This window comes from Fistularia commersonii, chromosome 28 (genome assembly GCF_037954325.1).
Source record: "Fistularia commersonii isolate RoL2024-O1a breed Wild chromosome 28, RoL_Fcom_v1.0, whole genome shotgun sequence".
Taxonomy (NCBI): domain Eukaryota; kingdom Metazoa; phylum Chordata; class Actinopteri; order Syngnathiformes; family Fistulariidae; genus Fistularia; species Fistularia commersonii.
The window spans coordinates 9323954-9342347 of NC_141311.1; the positions used below are offsets into that span (position 1 = coordinate 9323954).

General features: G+C 45.7%; 2 protein-coding genes across 10 annotated transcripts; one reads left to right on the plus strand and one right to left on the minus strand.

Moving 5' to 3' along the window:
* Window positions 1–24: 24 nt before the first annotated feature.
* Window positions 25–9847, minus strand: strada (STE20 related adaptor alpha). 8 transcript variants are annotated; one of them, XM_086176308.1, is made up of 14 exons: window positions 9722–9847; window positions 7908–7969; window positions 7168–7225; window positions 6041–6112; window positions 5141–5169; window positions 3170–3272; window positions 2887–3008; window positions 2619–2727; window positions 2401–2524; window positions 1764–1935; window positions 1551–1655; window positions 1199–1449; window positions 1049–1091; window positions 25–957 (listed from the first exon to the last, which is right to left on the minus strand). In XM_086176308.1, the coding sequence occupies exons 2-14, from the start codon at window positions 7917–7919 to the stop codon at window positions 802–804; spliced, it is 1356 nt and encodes a 451-aa protein (XP_086032434.1). In that variant the 5' UTR covers window positions 7920–7969; window positions 9722–9847; the 3' UTR covers window positions 25–801. The 8 variants fall into 8 exon arrangements, with proteins under 8 accessions (XP_086032434.1, XP_086032433.1, XP_086032432.1 ...); XM_086176307.1 differs by having other exon boundaries at window positions 7156–7225; XM_086176306.1 differs by having other exon boundaries at window positions 7147–7225.
* On the plus strand, window positions 9831–18112 carry ddx42 (DEAD (Asp-Glu-Ala-Asp) box helicase 42). 2 transcript variants are annotated; one of them, XM_086176304.1, is made up of 18 exons: window positions 9831–9950; window positions 11104–11322; window positions 11448–11598; window positions 11679–11734; window positions 12148–12184; window positions 12517–12669; window positions 12748–12852; window positions 13331–13450; window positions 13537–13713; window positions 13799–13927; window positions 14033–14132; window positions 14253–14300; window positions 14394–14491; window positions 14606–14882; window positions 15190–15416; window positions 15503–15613; window positions 15751–15858; window positions 16644–18112. In XM_086176304.1, exons 2-18 carry the CDS (start codon window positions 11111–11113, stop codon window positions 17286–17288), a joined length of 2754 nt encoding a protein of 917 aa, XP_086032430.1. In that variant the 5' UTR covers window positions 9831–9950; window positions 11104–11110; the 3' UTR covers window positions 17289–18112. The 2 variants fall into 2 exon arrangements, with proteins under 2 accessions (XP_086032430.1, XP_086032431.1); XM_086176305.1 differs by lacking the exons at window positions 9831–9950; window positions 11104–11322; window positions 12148–12184 and having other exon boundaries at window positions 11537–11598.
* The last annotated feature ends 282 nt before the right edge of the window (window positions 18113–18394 follow it).

The window sequence follows — 18394 nt, forward strand, 5'->3', positions numbered from 1 at the left end:
CCTGTCAGTGTACAGCAGCATCAGTTTCAAACACTTAAGTAAACCCTTTATTGTAAAATTCAACTTTGAACATTTGCACCACGTTTGCTTTGCTCTCACGTTCAAAAAATACATGCGACAGGACAAAGCAGGCGGGGCCGCGACATTCACACATTTGATACGCCACGGTCCGCGGTGTGTTTAAAGACACAAAGCGTGACGTTCAACCAAATAGATGCAACACATAAAGCCTCAGACTTGAGTTCACAGCAGAGCAGAGAAATGTGTACATGCTATTGACTGAGGCAACAAATATCAGACCCGCCCGTCCGGTACCGTGAGGTCTCGCCGGGCTGTCCGGACCCCAGCGGTGGTCTCTGAGTCTTACTGAGCAGCTGGGCGGTGTCGAGAGGCCAAGCTCGAATAAGAGGTAGAGGGACACCTCCGAATATTTAGTAGCAGCTTGTCAGATTTACTTCATGAAGTCTTTTGGACTGAGCTCATGGACATTCCTCAGGGGGGGACTGCAGGAGTCCCAAGAGGGTGAGGGGAGTCTGCAAGCAGGTGTGTGTGTGCCAGAGAAGAGGCCATCAGTGCAGTGCAAACTTCAGTGCATATGTAAGAGGTCAAAAGCCTACAAGAGACATCAGAGAGGCAAGATGGCTGCTGGCTATCAACCCTTTATCTGAGAACAGTAACTTTTCAGTTTGAGTTTGGAGTTATTTGCAAAGGGGTTCCATTACAAAAAAATGATTCAGTCTGACCGAAGAGTTTTCCCCTCTAAAAATCCGAGGAGTGTCTTCCCCACAGCGTCATCCACTGTCAGAAGTCCCAGTCGTCCACGTCCAGGTGACCAAGACCCGACTCCAGGCTGGCCAGGCCAGACGGGGAGTCCTGCTGCTGTGCGCCCTCAAAGCTACCGAGGGGGGAAATTGGACGCAACAGTTCAGGCAGTGCCTCTGAGGGCCGCCGTTTGATCTGAAGGCAAAAAAAAAATCTTAAGATTCTGAACACGAGCCTTCATTTGTCATGTCACAGAGTAAAATTAGGTCAAAGGTCACCAGCTCACCTGTTTGAAGAAGGGATGACCTATTAGAGTGGTGGCAGATGGTCTGAAGGGAGAAGGAGGAAAAAAACAAGGGAGAAATGATTTAAAAAAAAAAAAACTCATCCCTTTAATAATCAGACACTCGACAAAAGCACACGGGGATCTGCCAACCTCTTCTCAGGGTCCCGCTGCAGGCACAGCTCCACAAATGCGTGGAACTGTGGCGTGAATGTCCGGTTGTAGGGGTGTCCTGACGACGAGGAAGGGTCCCCGTTGGAGTGCCGCGTGCCTCCGGCACCGAGGCCCTCGCAGATCCCCGAGTCGGCCCCCGAGCGGGACGGTTTCAGAGACAGCTCCTCCGGTGGGATGGTCATGGTGTCGAGCAAACACGGCACCGTCCCGTTGAGTTTCTCAAGCAGCATCTGATCATCAGGTCATCATCACAACAACAGGCGAAGTAGATTTCTTCATGTGCTTTGCTACCATTCTATGCAGAAAACCAGAATCTGACAAGTGTGCTTACCTGCGTAGCTGGCATGTCCTTGAAGGGAACGTGACCGTTGGCCAGCTCACAGGCCGTGATGCCCAGGCTGTAAATGTCCGAGCGAGAGTCGTAGCCCTGCAGGTTCTGAGACAAACAATTCAGCCGCGAGTCATCTTTTCATTCGAATTGAGCCACTTGTTAATATTACTGAGAGACTGGAGTGAAGGTAGTTCCACCAGGGGAATGCGGTACCTGTTGTAGCACCTCAGGGCTGAGCCAGGGCAGCACCTTCACACTGTATTGAGGGAAGTCATGGACCACTTTGGCTCTCTGGCCATGACGGATCAGACTGAAGATGCTCCTCAGGCCCGAAAGGCAGACCTGTCCATCTGCGGAGATCAGCACGTGGCTGGCCTTCACACTCCTGCCACACACACACACACACACACACACAGATATGGGGAATTGAGAAGGATCACACAGTGGACCTGCGCAGCAAAACTGGCTGACCTGCCATTGTGGCATCAGAGATCAAATAAAAAAAAAAACAAAAACAACATCCCTTGTTTGGTGTTTAATATGTGCTGATCAGAAAATGCCTTTCATTCTTAAAGCAACTTGAACTAAATCTGTAAACATCTGAAATAAAACTACACATAGAAGCGAGTATGATTTGTTGATCTCAATGCTGCTGGATGCATTTTTCAATCATAAAACCATACAAAATTTGAATTTTGAATGACTGTGCACTTTTTTTTTTTTTTTTACAGTTTGATAACACGTGTTTTCAGAAACATGTGCCAGTGTATCTGTGGTAGCTGGTCGGCCCAAACGTTCTGCTCATCCACTGGCTGCCATGTGAGGAACAGAGTAGGGGTCAGTGTCTCACCTGTGTACGTATCCCATGTGGTGGATGTATTCCAGACCTCTGAGCACACCCAATAAGATGTAGGCGATCGTCAGCTCACTCATGCCGTCGGTGAAATGTGTGCAGATGAGATCTCTGGCCGACCCTGTGAGACGATCACGTGCACAGAGGGTTCGTTAAGAGCGGCTACTCAAACCAGACGTATCATAAGCGTCTCATCCCGCACGTGTGTTCCTCACCGTAGGCCATGACAGGTGTGATGACCCAAAGCTCGTTCTCCGCGATGAAGACGCTCTTGTAGGGTAAAATACTTGGGTGGTGAAACAGCTTGGACACATGCAGCTCACCCTGTCAGCCAGACGTGATGAATGAGCGTGAGAGAAGCATCAAATGGATGGTAAGCTAAAGCAGGATATTTAAAACAGGGTGACACAAGTGCAGCAGGGAGACAAATGGTGGACTCTGTCTGCAAGGGGGGTTGACGAGAGGGACGGGGGTGATAAAGACCTGCAGATAGGTGACCATGTCGTTTGTGCAAGACTCTAGGTCGATCCGCCGGATGGCCACGTGCTCCCCGGTGGGCCTGTAGCGCGCCAGGTTCACTGTCATCAGGTCGTCCAGGCCGCGGCCTAAACCCAGAGCGACATGTCAGAGCCCTCCCCTGCCAGACTGAGACGCCGCCACCTTTGGCCAGAGGGCGTGCGCAGAACCCATCCATAGGTGTGTGTGATGCCCGCTCAGCCGGAGCTGAAATTGGAATCTGGAAACCTTACTCTGCAGGTTTACCCACCGATGAAAGTGAGGAGCTCGTAGGCGCCGCTGTCAGGGAGGAAGCTGCCCATGGTGTCCCGACGGGGGAGGGAGGTCAGACTCGCCCCAGTGTCTTCATGGGCCTAGAGACGGAAGGTTGGAAAGACTGAGCGGCTTTTACTTCTCAACAGTGTACGACCGGGTTGGAGCTTTGAGTTTGATGTTAAAGAAGCAACTGAAAAAACAGGCTAAGAAGACGGGGGTGGGGGAAGGGTGTGTGTGTGTGTGTGACAAGGTGTGTTATCTTTGAGCAGCGCTAAAAAGAAAAAAAAGCATTATTTTGAAAAGATTAGACAGGAGGCTGAACTTACATATAAACTACAATCGGCAGGTTTAAGGGCGAGTTGCTGCAATCCATACCAGAATACTATAATCAATTGTTTTAATACTACTTGTGAACCACTAATTTATTACTTAGCAATACTACGCAGTACGTGCAACTATTGTATCACAGATTGAACTCCTGGCCGAGGCAAAATTTCTGTCTTTAACTGAAAAAAATATCCCCAAACTCTTTGCCTATGGCCGTCAAGCTCTTTCTCTTTCTTCTTTACAAAAGTCCTCCGAAGAACAATTTTTCTCATCAGGCTACCAAATCACAAACAGAGATTGTCCTACAGAATGTCCATCAACTCAGTGCATTTTAGCAAATAAATAAATACATATATATCCAATTGATAATATATTGGCGTTCTAGGGAGGAGGGAAGCCCTGAATTTGATCAGTTCATCACAGCTGAAATGGTGGAAATGGACAGACTTGCAGCAGCAGGCCGTGAAAGCAAATGAGGACAGCTGCATGAGTATTTGGACGGTTTCTATGGTTACCTGTTTAGGTGTTATACACGCTCGCAAGCACGCACGCACGCACACAAACACACACACGGATAAAAAAAGCAGGCCTCTTTCGAGTGTGTGAAACCAAAACCCATTGTATCTCTGTGGTTTCACAGCTGACGACCTTTGATTTATGCAGTTAAACTGTGGCACGATTGGTGTGTGTGTGTGTGTGTGTGTGTGAGATAGCTTTGGGAATGATCAGATAGGGAGCAGCAGAGGGCGATGTTTATCGTTTAAACTTGACTCCGCCTCCAACCATGGGGAAACGGAATGAGCTCAGCTTTAAAACAACAGGTGCCAGAGGAGTTTCTCAAAGCGTGGTCTGCAGTGCTCTTAGAATCTTTGGATGTGTTGCTGAGAATCTCTGATTCAAGAATAAATTTGTTGGATTTAAAACATAATTAATGCTTTCTTTCCTTTAGAAGGGGTTATACACATGATATATGATCGTTCCTTTTAAATAGATAATGTATACTATCATTGTTATGATTATTATACCACTTTTTAAAAGGACTTTCTTCCTCTTACTAGTTGTAAATCTGGATGAAGGGGTTGGAATAGTCAGAATATAATTCATAGTCCAGATAGGAATGGCTGAGAGCCTTTTGGTGCAGAAGCCTTTGGTGCAGAAGGTAGGTAGATGAATCATGTCGGCTGAGCAAACAGCCCTGGGCTCTGTGACCAGGTCTGGCGCTGGACCACCGCGCTCAGACACAACCACGAAATCTCCAGGTGGCGGATGGTGACGGTGGTGGTAGGGGGGACAAAAAAAATCCCCCCAAATCCCAAAACACACTGACAGGAGCATTCATGTAAGCTGTGTGAGAAGACAGCGAGCTCTTTTTCAGAGGGGGTTGGGGGGCGGACGGTGCTCTCAACAGTCGCCCCTGGTGAGTGCGCTGCGAAGGCTTTCTGAGCGAAGCAGTGTGGCTACTCATGCATACAAAAATGTGCGAGGCCTGGAGATATGTGACTCCCTGTGCATAGAAACCTGCACACGTAAAACACGCACGCACGCACACATGCATGAAAGCACATTCACAAAGGGTGTGCGAGTGTTGTGGGGGGGGGGGTGATGGACTTTAATGCAGCGATAGGAGTACCGCACTTACTTTCCTGCGAGAGAGTCCCTGAGCCTGCTCTGGGTAGAAAAACCACATCAATGACATGAGGACATGGAAACACACAGACAGAAGGATCCGTGTTTAGAGCAGCCCCGCAGCGGGGAAACAGAAGAGGTGTTTGGATTGGGGTTTTTTTTTTTTTTTTTTTTTTTTTTTTGCACATACCCTTTGCTGGTTCTCATGGTGTTATGTGTCTGAACCAGCAAAGTCATCTTTCAAGCTCACGCAACAATTTTTTTTCGAAAAAATTCCAACACATGAAATGATGACAATGTGAAGAGGAAGCCGCACAGTGCTGCCTCTGGAGGTTGTAACCACACACTGGGGTCACTCTGCATCCTGACATGTATATATTAGATTGGAAGCTGAATCAATGTCTCCCAATGTGGCAAAACAAATACATCTGCAGCAGTACCCCGCAAACTCCCCTAAATCGTGCAAAGCCAATACACCCTTGACCAAAAAAAAAAAAACAAAACATGCAACACTGCAATGATTTCGTGGCCAGAAAATGAAGAGGTGGTGAAGTGGGAAATGAAGGCGTAGTCCTAAAAAATATGTTCAGCCTCAAAAATTACACTGACTTACAACCAGAAGTTTGCTGCTGTAAAATAAGCAAGATGGGGCATGCCAGCTCCAGGACTCCTCCAAACACAATATATTATTGATATTATATTTTATTATTCATTAAAGTTGGCAGGGATCGCATGACTTGCCAAAAACACTTTGTAAAGTCAAAGTGGATCCTTCAGACTTTTACTGTCAAACCATTCGGAAGGACTACATATTCTCTGGAATATTTTTTTATTCTCTTTAAAAAAATTAAAAAAAAGAACTTTATAAAATCATATCTTGCAAGAACAATGCACGGTGACACGCTGCGGTTACCTGATCCATCTCTGTGAGCCGGAACCGCAGGAGAATCAGCGCATCCCAGATCAGTGCAATCTCTCCTTGCCGCTGTGTGAGGTGTTAAAATCAGTCCAGAGGGGCCATGGATGAAAACCACACCGACTGCCAGAAAAGCTCAGCAGCTGAAAAGCTGTCTCCAATTCGTTTGTGTTGTTATTAGCCGCAGCGAGTGACTTCAGAGCCGTCCAAACAAACCCCTAACCCTACGGTTTGCTTGCAGCGCTACGTCTTTATCTTCTCGGGTGGGATCAGGGGAGGTTTGGGGCTCACGGGGATTCACTGCCCGCCCCCGAGGTACAGCGGGTTATTTGGAGACTGTAATTTCTCTGGGAACTGCGTGAAGCCAAAACTAGTTCAGCTTCCCAGCACAGAAAAACCCCAGGTAAAATTCAGTTTAGCCCGTGATTTACAGGAACGGGATTAATAGGCTTTCATCTCACGGCTCTTTTGGATTTTCACGATGTTTTCGGACTGGACAGTTTAAACTATAAAAGCGAGCAGGTCGTGCCCCTCGAACTGTATCAACACTGTTTCAGAACTACTTCTCTCCTGGCATGTGTGGGTAGGGAAAAATGTATTTGAGGCTGGTTCACATCCCAAAAGTGTATTTATACATTTCTGCCTCTAAGGTCAAAATGACTACAAAGCCTGGCGCTCTATCAAGTGACGTGGACTGGAAAAGACAAGCTGTTACTTATGTGAATATCAATATAAATATCTCAAAAGTGCTTATATTTCATATTCTCTTTCATCATTTTTTTTACAACGTAAAATGAAATGCTGACATTAGCCAAAACAAAGCATGGTTAGCTGCAAAATAGCAAACGTATCTCCACATGGAAAAGCTGCAAACAGCTACTTATAAATACTTTTTTGCTTTTGCCGCTCTTTAATAAGTTGAAGCAGACGGCAACGATCAGGCTAAGAGTCAAACTAGCTTACAGATCAGTCAGCAGTACAGCAAACGCTCACAAAGTCAAAGAAGCACAGCAACACAACCCAAGCAAAGCATTGACCGTGTATATGTGTGTGTGTGTGTGTGTGTGTGTGTGTGTGTGTGTGCGTGCGTTCAGTCTGCGTACTTCCAGTACCTTGGGCCTCACCTCCAAACAACTCCAAATCCCGCAGGCTCTCCACACTCAATTTCTCAGATACCCAACGCTGGCAGAGACACGGGGTGAATAACAAGAGATGGAGGAGGGAGAAAATTCAAGCAGTAGTAAGAAAAAGGCCCCACAAAAAAATCAAACACATTTGAAGGTGCTGAATAATGAGGATTTTTGTCAGTTACATGACATTTAACCGTTAGAATACTCTCACACAACTGTTCGAGTCTGATACAAGCCTGCAGCGTAAAAACTGTCTGGTGGGCCTGTCAAATCAAAACCAAAATTACTTTTATATTCATTGTGGTTACTCTATGCTCTGCATAAGAACCGCGGCAGAAACAGGCTGAAGTGGTTTCTAATTGTGAATTTGAACATCTTTTCTCCAGCCCAGATGGGAGGAGAGCAGCGCTCTGAAGAATGCTGTTCCAAATGGAGAGAATAAAAAAGATCACAGATTTTTCAGATGCAAACAGTGCCAAGTCAAAGTCGTGTGTTTTCCAAATATAGCCAGGCACAGTGATATCATGGTAACAAATGTGCCTGGCAGGTAAAAACAAAAAAATTAAATCTTTTCATCTATTATATTCTCCAGATCAACAAACACAACCTCAATTTTAATCATATTTTAAAAACTTGCATTTAATCACAGACTTACAATTAGATTCAAATGGGAACTCAGCCCTGTGCCCTCATTTCAAGAATGAAAAAGAAAGAAGGAAATTGTCAACACTTACAAGAAAAGACATGGATCCTTTGAAATGTCCTTCATACAATGTTGAAAACCCGTCTTGGGAAACTGTGAAAACAAGTGATACCATAGTGAGGTTCAAGGATTAGTCTGTTGTCTCCTTCACTGGTGCTTGGCAACATGGGTTGGTGCTGTATAACACTGGTAGTGAACTGTGGATACAGAGACAATTCCATTGTGTCGATTCAAACCAAGAAGCAAACCGTAGGTCGACCTGCTGGTAAAATGATTTCTGGAATTTCTGGAATCTCTAAAAAAAAAGCAATCACCCTTCAGATTGGGGTATATAAACAAGACGAAACTATCAAGACACCGGCAAGATCTCTCTTGTAGGTGTTCCATCCTTCTTATAGGGGAGTAGGTTCCAGTCTTGAGGAGGGTCCTCTGGGATTTTCAGCCCATTCACGTAGAGGGGCATTTGTGAGGTCAGGACCGGATATTGGTCAAGAGAGCGTCTGTTATGTTTGAGGTCTGGTTTTTGTTTTTAGTTGTCCCATATAGAACTCGTCCAACCAAGTGGAAAAATTGACTCACTTGGTGGACTCAGGCGATGCTCCAACAAAGTATGAAACAGAGAATTGTCCAAAATTGTCCTGGCATCCAGATTTGCCTTCACTGGAACCAAGGAGTTGAGCACAGCCCCTGACAAACAGCCTCCCGTCTCTGTACAACTCCACAGTCAGTCAGGTTACCGTTTCTTGACTGACTGGCGGCCAGAGAAGTGATCTTTCACTCTACAGGACACGTTTCCACCGGCAGCCAGCTTTGCACTACTCCACGTGACACATGGCCTTGTGCTTGGCAAAGCTTGACGCTGCTGCTCAGCTCCGGAAAAAAAATATCATTCCCAGGCCTTGGCACATTTTGTTTGTTGGTTGCACAGGAAGTGTGAAACTCTGCCGCTTATGGAGTCAACCGAGTGCTTTAGACTTTTAGACACCACACGCCTCAGCGCTTGGCAGGCCCTACCGTGTGAATTCAGATGGTCTGATACTTTGTCGCCGAGTGGGTGTTGTTCCTAAACATTGGTAATGGAGAATCTAACAAGGGAGAGTTTTTTCACAACCTAGTTAAGGGAAGGTCTCATCCTTGGGCAGAGCCAAGTGTGATTTTTTTCTAAGCTCAAATGGTTGCAAATACCACCTGCATGGAAATCAACAGAGAGGATGTCCTGGACAGGCCTGGTAAAATGTCTTGCGTCAAAGTCATCAATCAAATTTAACTCATCTAGATCGGTTCTAACGCTCTCAGAATAATTTCTTTCAGGAGAATGGAACCTCGTTACTCTGTAGTTAGTGCAGTCTTGTGTGGAAATATACATACATTTACAAGAAATCGTTTAATCACTGATGTGACAGATGCCTCAGAATTTTTCCTTCATGGTAAATATCATAAAAAGAACAGTCTGAAGTATTCCCAGGACTCTCCGCCTTCATATTTGTGTAAAAATATCATGAAGCCGATCACCGGGGCCGGTGAGATCAAATTAAATCAGCCCGCCCGGTAACGCGTCACCGTGACTTTCGGTGATGTTATCACGCCAGTTTGTTGATTAAAATCGTCAGTTTCCACGTTGGCAAACAAGAGGCAACTGAAGCGTAAAGACCAAAAAAGGAAAAGTGGTCGGCGATACTTAAAAAGGCCGAGAATAAAAAAAAATAACTCCAAACAAAGTGGCGATCCGTCACAGATATAGCCTAGCACTTGCTAATGTCTCACAAATGCTTTCCTGTCCGACGAAATCGCACACCCTCCCACATTAGACTGGCCACGGCTGTTTTCAAAGTATTTATAACTCACCCGTAGATGCTTGGGACAACGATTTTAGAGTGGTGGTGCAATATATTCGTGGATAAATCGCTTAGCTCGCCATCCTTGCGTGGGTTGTTTGTGACAGCCTGCGGGAAAGCGCGGCGTCGCGTAATGATGACGTCTCAGCGACGGGAGGAGTTCCTCGCGCGACTTGATAACGCGACGCCGTTCATGTTCCGCCGAAAACACGGGAGCAAGAGCGGAAAACACTATATAGGTAAACAAGCTTTCGCTTCAGACGTTTCACGACAGCAGCTAAGAGCATATTACAGTCGGTTATTTGATTCGCCGCGTTTGGTAACGCACCATGTCTGCGCCGCATTCACGGCGGAACGTGAGCCCGCGGCCAAACCACGGCTCGGCCTCAGTCCGCGGCCTTTAAGCTAGCTGATGCTAACATCACTATTTCAAGGCTGCGGTCGACTTCAAAGTGGTTGGACTCGAAACAATGAGACAGGCAAACTGACACAAGGGGCCACTATCCATCCCACAATCGCTTTTCTGGCTAATATACGCCGGTATCGTTTCCATCGTATTCTGATGTTTGCGGCTTAGCAACAAGGTAACGCGACGCTCAGCTGCATGGAAATACGAAACCAAAAATATCTTCTAATGTTTACAATTCTCACGGGAATTCGATGTGTAGTTTTTCATCACGATTCATTTTTGTAGCCCAACGTTTGGATAACACGTGATATACGTTGTTCTCACGATATTCCCCTCTCCGTCCATTGTTGGGGATTGATGTTACTGAAAAATGGAACTCAACAGGTTAAGCATTTGAATGAGAAGCCCGAACAGGCAATCGACAAGTTAGGAGAAGAGAATGAATTAAACCTGTCTGACATTGGGGATGTCTTCGGTGGGTCTTTCACTTCAAACTTGTCTAGAGAGGGGGCTTTGTCGTATTTCACCCTAGTGACAGCAAAGAGTGACAGGTCTGCAGGGGTTAAACTGGACCAATAGGTTAGAAAACTGTCCACAATAAGTCCCCACTTGGTCTTTTGGCAAAAACGTTTCTTTGCTTTGAGTCATCCGATCACCACTCGTTCCCATTAGAAATCTTTTGTTTTAAGATCCTCAGCGGAGGGGTCACCATCCCAAAATAGACAGACAAGCAGAGTATGTAAGGGATACCACTTTGCAGCAACATGCTTGTTTGTGTTTAAAGGCAGGAGATACTCAGAATAAAAAAAGTATTAAAATGTGTTGGCTGCAGAACAGAGCTCTGAGTCAGGTGAATAGGATCAAATACACTGACCTCTGAGCCGAAGGACAGCGAGACAAATTAAAGCCTCAGTTTGATAAATTATTGCTTTGTAGTTTTGGTTTGATTTTTAACACCATGAATATTGGCTTCTGTCTGACAGCATCGTCATGAACTGGAACAAAGGCGGCCCGGGTGTCAAGCGGGGGTTTGGCTTTGGAGGGTTTTCACTGGCAGGGAAAAAAGAGGAGCCTCAGTTGAACCAAAAGTCTCACACATCCTTTGGACCCCCGGGGTCCAGCGGGGGATATGGCAAGAACCAGCAGCTGCCGTCATTCTACAAAATAGGGACTAAGAGAGCCAATTTTGATGAGGAGAATGCGTAAGTGCTCCTTTAGTCTATCACCCTGCCCATACACTCACTCATACACACGGGGGCTACAACAACAGCAAACCCTTTAAATTAAAAATTGAAATTACATTTCAATGATTTCTCTTTTCATCAAGTTATTTCGAAGATGACGAAGAGGAGTCCAGCAGCAACGTGGATTTGCCGTACATCCCGGCAGAAAACTCTCCCACACGGCTGCAGATGCAGTCTGGTGGTGGCTCGGACAGCGATGACGATCCTCTGGATGCCTTCATGGCTGAAGTGGAGGTGGGAGGAGTTGACACTGGATGGCAGTGGGAGGAAGAACACGCAGGGCCTTAAAAAAAAGCAATTTCAATCTCTTCCAGAACCAAGCAGCAAAGGACATGAAGAAACTGGAGGAAAAAGAGAAGAAGTCTGCCAAGTAAGACTTCATCTGTCTTTTTTTTAGTATCGTCTTTTAGGGGAACTAAGTGTGGGTGTTTTGTTTTTTTTAACAAAAAAATGCAGCTGTAGTATTATTTCGTGAGCAAAAGCACAAAGTGCATTCCTTTTTCACTGAAGCAAAATTAATGCACCGACTGATTTAGGCTTTATCCTACCACTTACCAAATCACTTCTATCTGGAGTTTTCTGGGCAAAATGTGGCACGTTCATTATCTGCCAGCAGACATGGTTCTGTGCCCGCAAATTTATATTCAAAGAACTTTATTTGTTCCCTGGGGGCAATTAACATACAGGTAAGCAAAACCGCCATAGTCACAGAGGGATGTGGGCTGTCTTGAGTGTATGAACGAGCCGCAGGGAAGTTTTTTTTTTCTCCGCTTGTCATTTCAGGGGTATTCGTGATGACATAGAAGAAGAGGATGAACAAGTGAGTGAGCCCTCCATCAAAACACTTCATCCACCACACTGCTGATCAGAGGTCCCCAGACCAAACACCTCCCTCTCCATTTTTTTCTTTTCTTGTTTTGAGACCTGGAAAAACAAAGCATGTTTTAACTGATGCTTGACCTCATTCTAAGTGATATCATATTATAAACAGTGTTTATTTTTTTCAAATGCCTGTGTAAATGTTGGGTGCTTCTTCAGGTATTTGTGAGACTCAGTTTGCCATTTTGGTAACTGAATGCAACAAACTGTCTTATTTTATTTTTTTTTTCAATTAATTTATTTATTTTACACTAAACATTGTGCTCTCTGCAGGAAGCCTATTTCCGCTACATGGCCGAGAACCCCACAGCCGGACTGACCCAGGAGGAAGAGGAGGAGAATGTGGAGTACGATAGCGATGGGAACCCAATTGCTCCTACTACCAAGAAAATCATCATGCCCCTCCCCCCCATTGACCATTCTGAGGTACGCTTGATGAACAGATCGAGAACTTTATCAATTTCATCATCAAGAGAATTAACTACTATTTTTGCATCTCTTTAGATCGACTACTCACCCTTTGAGAAAAACTTCTACAACGAGCATGAAGAGCTCAGCTGCCTGACTGGGACTCAGGTGGTGGAATTAAGGCAAAAACTCAACTTGCGGGTAAGTCTAGGCAATTCTGCGAAATTCAACAGGCCAAGTGTCTTTAATATATTTTCTGTGTATAATACACTTTTTATAAATCAATTTAAATGACAGTGGCGATGTGGTTATACTTTTTAAGCTCATTTGAATTTTAACGTACTAAAAGACAATTATGACATAAAAAAAAAATTCAAAATGGTTCTTTCTTCCAATCTGTGTCAAAATTTGGAGGGCTGTATTTGTAGGTTTCACATGAATTGAGAATCAAATCGGGTGAAATTTTTACTGTGCATTTGACTAATTTGATCTTTTTCTTTATAACATCACCGATACTCTCGGGCTGGAAAAGGTGGAGTGGCTACTGTCTCACCTCTTCCTCGGTGGCTCCCATTTTTGTCAAAATGGCTGTATAGGCTCTAGTGAACATTACAGAATCACATAAAGAGTTTGATTTTTCTCTGCTTTTGTGTACTGATTTTTGCATTCTTCTGATCAGGTGTCTGGTGCGGCCCCTCCTAAACCGTGCACCAGCTTTGCTCACTTCAGTTTCGATGAGCAGCTCATGCATCAGATCCGGAAGTCGGAGTACACTCAGCCCACTCCGATTCAGTGCCAGGTACAGTAAGGGTTTATTCTGAGGTTGTGAAAAAACGCAACTTTTATAATTTAACGAAGCAAGCTCCTTTCTGATTTGGGGTGCAGGGTGTCCCCATTGCTCTTTCTGGACGGGACATGATTGGTATCGCAAAAACTGGCAGCGGAAAAACGGCTGCATTTATCTGGCCCATGCTGGTGCACATCATGGACCAGAAGGAATTGGAGGAAGGGGAGGGGCCCATCGCCATCATTGTGTGTCCCACCAGAGAGCTTTGCCAGCAGGTAGGTCATGAGAGCCCGCCATGGGTGTCCAGAGTGTTTTCTGCACAATTAAAGGAGAGTTTTTCGTCCGTTTGATGCTCCCCAGATCCACGCGGAGTGCAAGCGCTTTGGGAAGGCCTACTCACTGCGCTCCGTGGCGGTTTATGGAGGCGGCAGTATGTGGGAGCAGGCCAAGGCTTTGCAGGAGGGGGCAGAGATTGTCGTTTGCACTCCGGTGAGAGCAGATCTTAGTATTTTTGTTTTGAAGTAGCAACTGTGAAGAAATTCCACGCTTTATAGTGGTAAAGGTCATACTCACTGAAGACATACGTTTAAACAGGGTCGCCTGATCGACCACGTGAAGAAGAAGGCCACTTCCCTTCAAAGAGTGACTTACCTGGTGTTTGATGAAGCAGATCGCATGTTTGACATGGGCTTTGGTGGGTTGGCAGCATCAGCACCGTCAGAGATTCTGTAAACCTTTTTCAATGCACACACTCTGACTGATTTGTTTTTTGTTTTTTTTCTTTCTTATTATTATTCTTTTCATATCACGACAGAATATCAGGTTCGATCAATTGCGAGCCATGTGCGCCCGGACAGACAGAGTGAGTGTTCTTCTTTTGCTGTCAATGTTGTTACAACAGAAATATGTAAAGACTTTTTAAAAAAAAATTATATTTTAACATCTGCCCCCGCAGCACTTCTGTTCAGTGCTACCTTTCGAAAGAAGATCGAGAGGCTGGCCAGAGACATCTTGATGGATCCTATTCGGGTGGTGCAAGGAGATATCGGCGAAGTATGTGGGATATAACGCTTCTGCCGAAAAAGTAATTTGGATGTCCAGTTTTTATTGATGTGAAAGATATGTGCCTAAATGCAGATGCATTCTGTGTCCCTTGTCTCTGACCAGGCCAATGAGGACGTGACACAAGTGGTGGAGATGCTGCACAGCGGCTCAGACAAATGGACGTGGCTGACCCGGCGGCTGGTGGAGTTCACCTCCACGGGTTCCGTCCTCATCTTTGTCACCAAGAAGGCCAACTCTGAGGAGCTGGCCAACAATCTGACACAGGAGGGCTACAGCTTGGGTCTCCTGCACGGAGATATGGACCAAAGTGAGAGGAACAAGGTCATCAGCGACTTCAAGAAGAAGAACCTGCCTGTTCTGGTGGCAACTGATGTAGCAGGTGAGTTCAAGTTCGTCAGGGCATTAAAGTACATGTGGCCTCAAGATGATTGATTTGTATTCACTTGTTTTTAGTTGACCACATATTAAAAAAAAGAAAGGCACTGATTAGGCAAAAGTCACTTCCTTGTTTTGAAAATTGGCTCATCTTTGCATGGTTATATTTATGAAAAATGGTCAAGTGAATGAAATTCAGTAAAAGAGCAAAGCTGTGTCTGTTTATATACCCAAGTTCAATAATTCAAAGATGCACAACTGGCTGGGTCATGTATTCAGATTTTGTTCAAACATGAAATGGTGACCCACAGCTCGTGGCCTGGACATCCCATCCATTCGCACTGTTGTAAACTACGATGTGGCAAGAGACATCGACACACACACGCACAGGATTGGTCGAACAGGGCGTGCGGGAGAAAAAGGCGTGGCCTATACCCTCCTGACCAACAAGGACACCTCATTCGCCGGTGACCTTGTGCGTAATCTGGAGGGGGCAAACCAGTCCGTTTCCAAGGAGCTAATGGATTTGGCCATGCAGGTGAGCCAAAGGAGAAACACCGTAAAGATGCGCTACGGCCTGGTTCCTTGTGAGAGTGAGTGATTTAACTTGGAATATTTTCCCAGAACCCTTGGTTCCGGAAGTCGAGGTTTAAGGGCGGTAAAGGCAAAAAGCTGAACATTGGAGGTGGAGGCCTTGGCTACAGAGAGAGACCTGGCTTGGGGGCTGAAACCTCTGTGAGTAACCAATTATCAATCTTTTAAATTCTTTTGCAATGTTTGTTGGAGGCCAACAAACAAGGCCTGTGTGGAGTTTACAGTGACGTCTAGAGGACATTCTGGGAGCTGCAGTTGATGCTTTGTTGTCTCCGCAGGATCGCGGCAGTAGCATGATGTCTTCCGTCAGCAGCTTCGAAAGCTACCCCAAACCGGCCCCGGGGGCCATGGGAGACCGCATGTCTGCCATGAAGCAGGCCTTCCAGGTGGATCTCACCAACCATCTTAATACTCTTAGTTACACCAATAATAAACGCTACCCGAGGGGAAATCTTCCAGTCAGATCCATGCTGCTAGAAGCTCAGGGTATCTTGTGTCAGGCATAGCGCACACACATAGTTCCAAATTGACTGCTCCTCCTCACGTTAAAGGTTGTTCTTCCACTCAGAAATTAGTGTTTCCTATTCCTAAACCTGAATATTTGAATTTCACTCAGTTGCCTGATGGATTTTACTTGCAGTTTGAGCCTTGAGGGCTGATTACACATTACTAGATGAGACTAAGGTGAATTCTTGTTGCCCTGCACCCATTAAACATCTTTATTTTAAGAGCTGGGTCGAAAAACAGAATTGATTACATATTATCCGATTTCGAGCAGATATAGAGAATTGGCCCCCTGTGTCACAAACGTTTATGACGGGCTGTGTCATGATTGTGGAAGCATCATACACAGCTGTTCAACTCAAAAAACAAAAATTGTAATCTAGATTTAACGACAGCAGTAGGTGGTATTCCACGGATATGGAACGTTGAATAATGTTCCTGGAGAAAAAAAAAGAATAAGGTTGACACATTCGATGAGTAGTCTTGCATTGAGGGTTTTTTAATACCAAAGAGTGACATTAGATGTAGCCAGTTCCAGTTACGCATCCTAATGTTCATCTTCCTTTACATGGTTTTCAATCAAGTTTGAAGCATTCTTCCTTTTAAGTTCCCTCCTCCCATTTTCTCATTCAGGCAGCTGACCCGTCCTCATTTTCTCTTTGTCTAGGCTCAGTATAAGAGCCACTTTGTGGCAGCGTCCAGTGGCCCGCCAAAGCTCAGCACCAAGTCCAACAGTTCCTCGGGCTGGACCAGCGCCGGCAGCTTGAGCTCTGTGCCGACAGAACCTGCCAACGGCTCCGAACGGTCCGGCGGTGGCATCTCATCCATGCTCGGCTTCACCAGTGCCGGCTCCTTGAGCTCCGTGCCCGCCAGTCCAACCAGTACGCCGCACAACTTCGCACCCCCTGCCCCGCCCTCCCCGAGAGACAGCTCCCGGGACAAACATGCCGAGGACTGGAGTCGCCATGGAGACAGCCACCATCGCCATAGCGACAGGAGCGACAGGAGTGACAGGAGCGACAGGAGTGACAGAAGCGATAGGAGTGATAGGAGCGACAGGAGCGATAGGAGCGACCGGCACAGCGGCGAGAGTCGCCACGGAGAACGAGACCGTCACGGAGACAGAGACCGTGACCGCCACGGGGACCGGGATCGCCACAGCAGTGGCCGTCTGAGCGACAGCCGTAATGGAGACGGAAGCCGGAGGGAAAGGGAGGATCGGAGGAGTGAGAGGGACGGGGGAGACCGAGGAGACAACAGCTTTGCCGTCCCCGAACCACCAAAACGCAGAAAGAGCCGGTGGGACAACTAGAAGAGAGGGAAAATAAAAAATCCAAGAAATCCGTAGAATATCTGCAGCCACCTCCAGGGGGAGTGTCTCTGTTCTGTAGGCAGATATTTAGAGCACATCAGAGCCAGAGAGCAGCACAGGACGCTGGAGATGGATGGACATACAACTGTAAGGCCGGTTGGAAACCTCCCGATCCGGTCAGAGCCCGAACGTTTGTCAGACACGCCCTGTACTGTACGTCCATTGGATCAAGTGATAGAAATGTAATGAGTTATGTTGTTAGTATATGAAAAAAAAAAAAGTTAAAAGTAAATGTTGTTTCTCACCTGCTTGCAAACTGGACTCAGAATTTTTTTTTAATAGCTCTTGTGTGAAGTCTCACTGTGTTATTTTGCATCACGCCAAGCTAACCCCTCAGAAGCGCTCTGTTGATTCACAATAGCGACGTTAAACACTGCATCTCTTTGTGTCTTGTACTGGAGTCTTAGTGAAGTGCCTTCCCCGCCCCAACCCTTTCTGTCAGTTAATGCTTTTGATTATTTTTTTTCCCGGGAAGACGCATTTGTTTGGGCAAGAGGGACTTCAGTCATTCATTCACACATGGAAACAGTGATGTTTTGACTATGAAGAAAATAAACTCCATTGCTGAATTTGTATTCATTGCTGTAAAATTTCCGGGCCGTTTCCATAACAACTAAATCTCCCCTTATCTTCCACTGAGTTTTAATATCAACCTATTTAAATACATTACCAAAAGCATGCAGCATCTCTTAAAATGGCTTTTGTGTACACGTTGGTCTGGTTAACTTTGTTTATGCGCAATAAAATGCAAAACTTTAAACAAAGAGCTCGGACGTGTTAAACAGATGTTTGTGTAAGTGTTAATGGCACTCAGATTATTTTCCCCTGGATTTAGTGCCTTTGTGCCGCAGCTGTTCTGAGAGCCGTCACGCTTGTCCATATGTGTTGTCTGGTGCCCCTAATGCTTAGATCAAAATAATATTCATGTAATTATCTCAGAATTCACACATAATTCTATCCCTGATTAAGAAAAGCAGCTTTTCCCCCTCCCTTGTGGCAACCTTTCTTATAATCTTGGGATAATAGTTATGTTAGTTCAGGATGAT

Bases quoted from the DNA above. Each gene is read 5' to 3' on its own strand.
- strada (XM_086176306.1), bottom strand. The intron at 1,656-1,763 runs GTACCGCATTCC...TGTTTGTCTCAG, and splicing joins GCCCTGAGGTGCTACAACAG to AACCTGCAGGGCTACGACTC. The intron at 1,450-1,550 runs GTAAGCACACTT...CCTGATGATCAG, and splicing joins AGGACATGCCAGCTACGCAG to ATGCTGCTTGAGAAACTCAA.
- ddx42 (XM_086176304.1), top strand. From the start codon at position 11,111: ATGAACTGGAACAAAGGCGGCCCGGGTGTCAAGCGGGGGTTTGGCTTT. The intron at 13,451-13,536 runs GTACAGTAAGGG...TTTGGGGTGCAG, and splicing joins CCACTCCGATTCAGTGCCAG to GGTGTCCCCATTGCTCTTTC. The intron at 15,417-15,502 runs GTGAGCCAAAGG...ATATTTTCCCAG, and splicing joins TAATGGATTTGGCCATGCAG to AACCCTTGGTTCCGGAAGTC.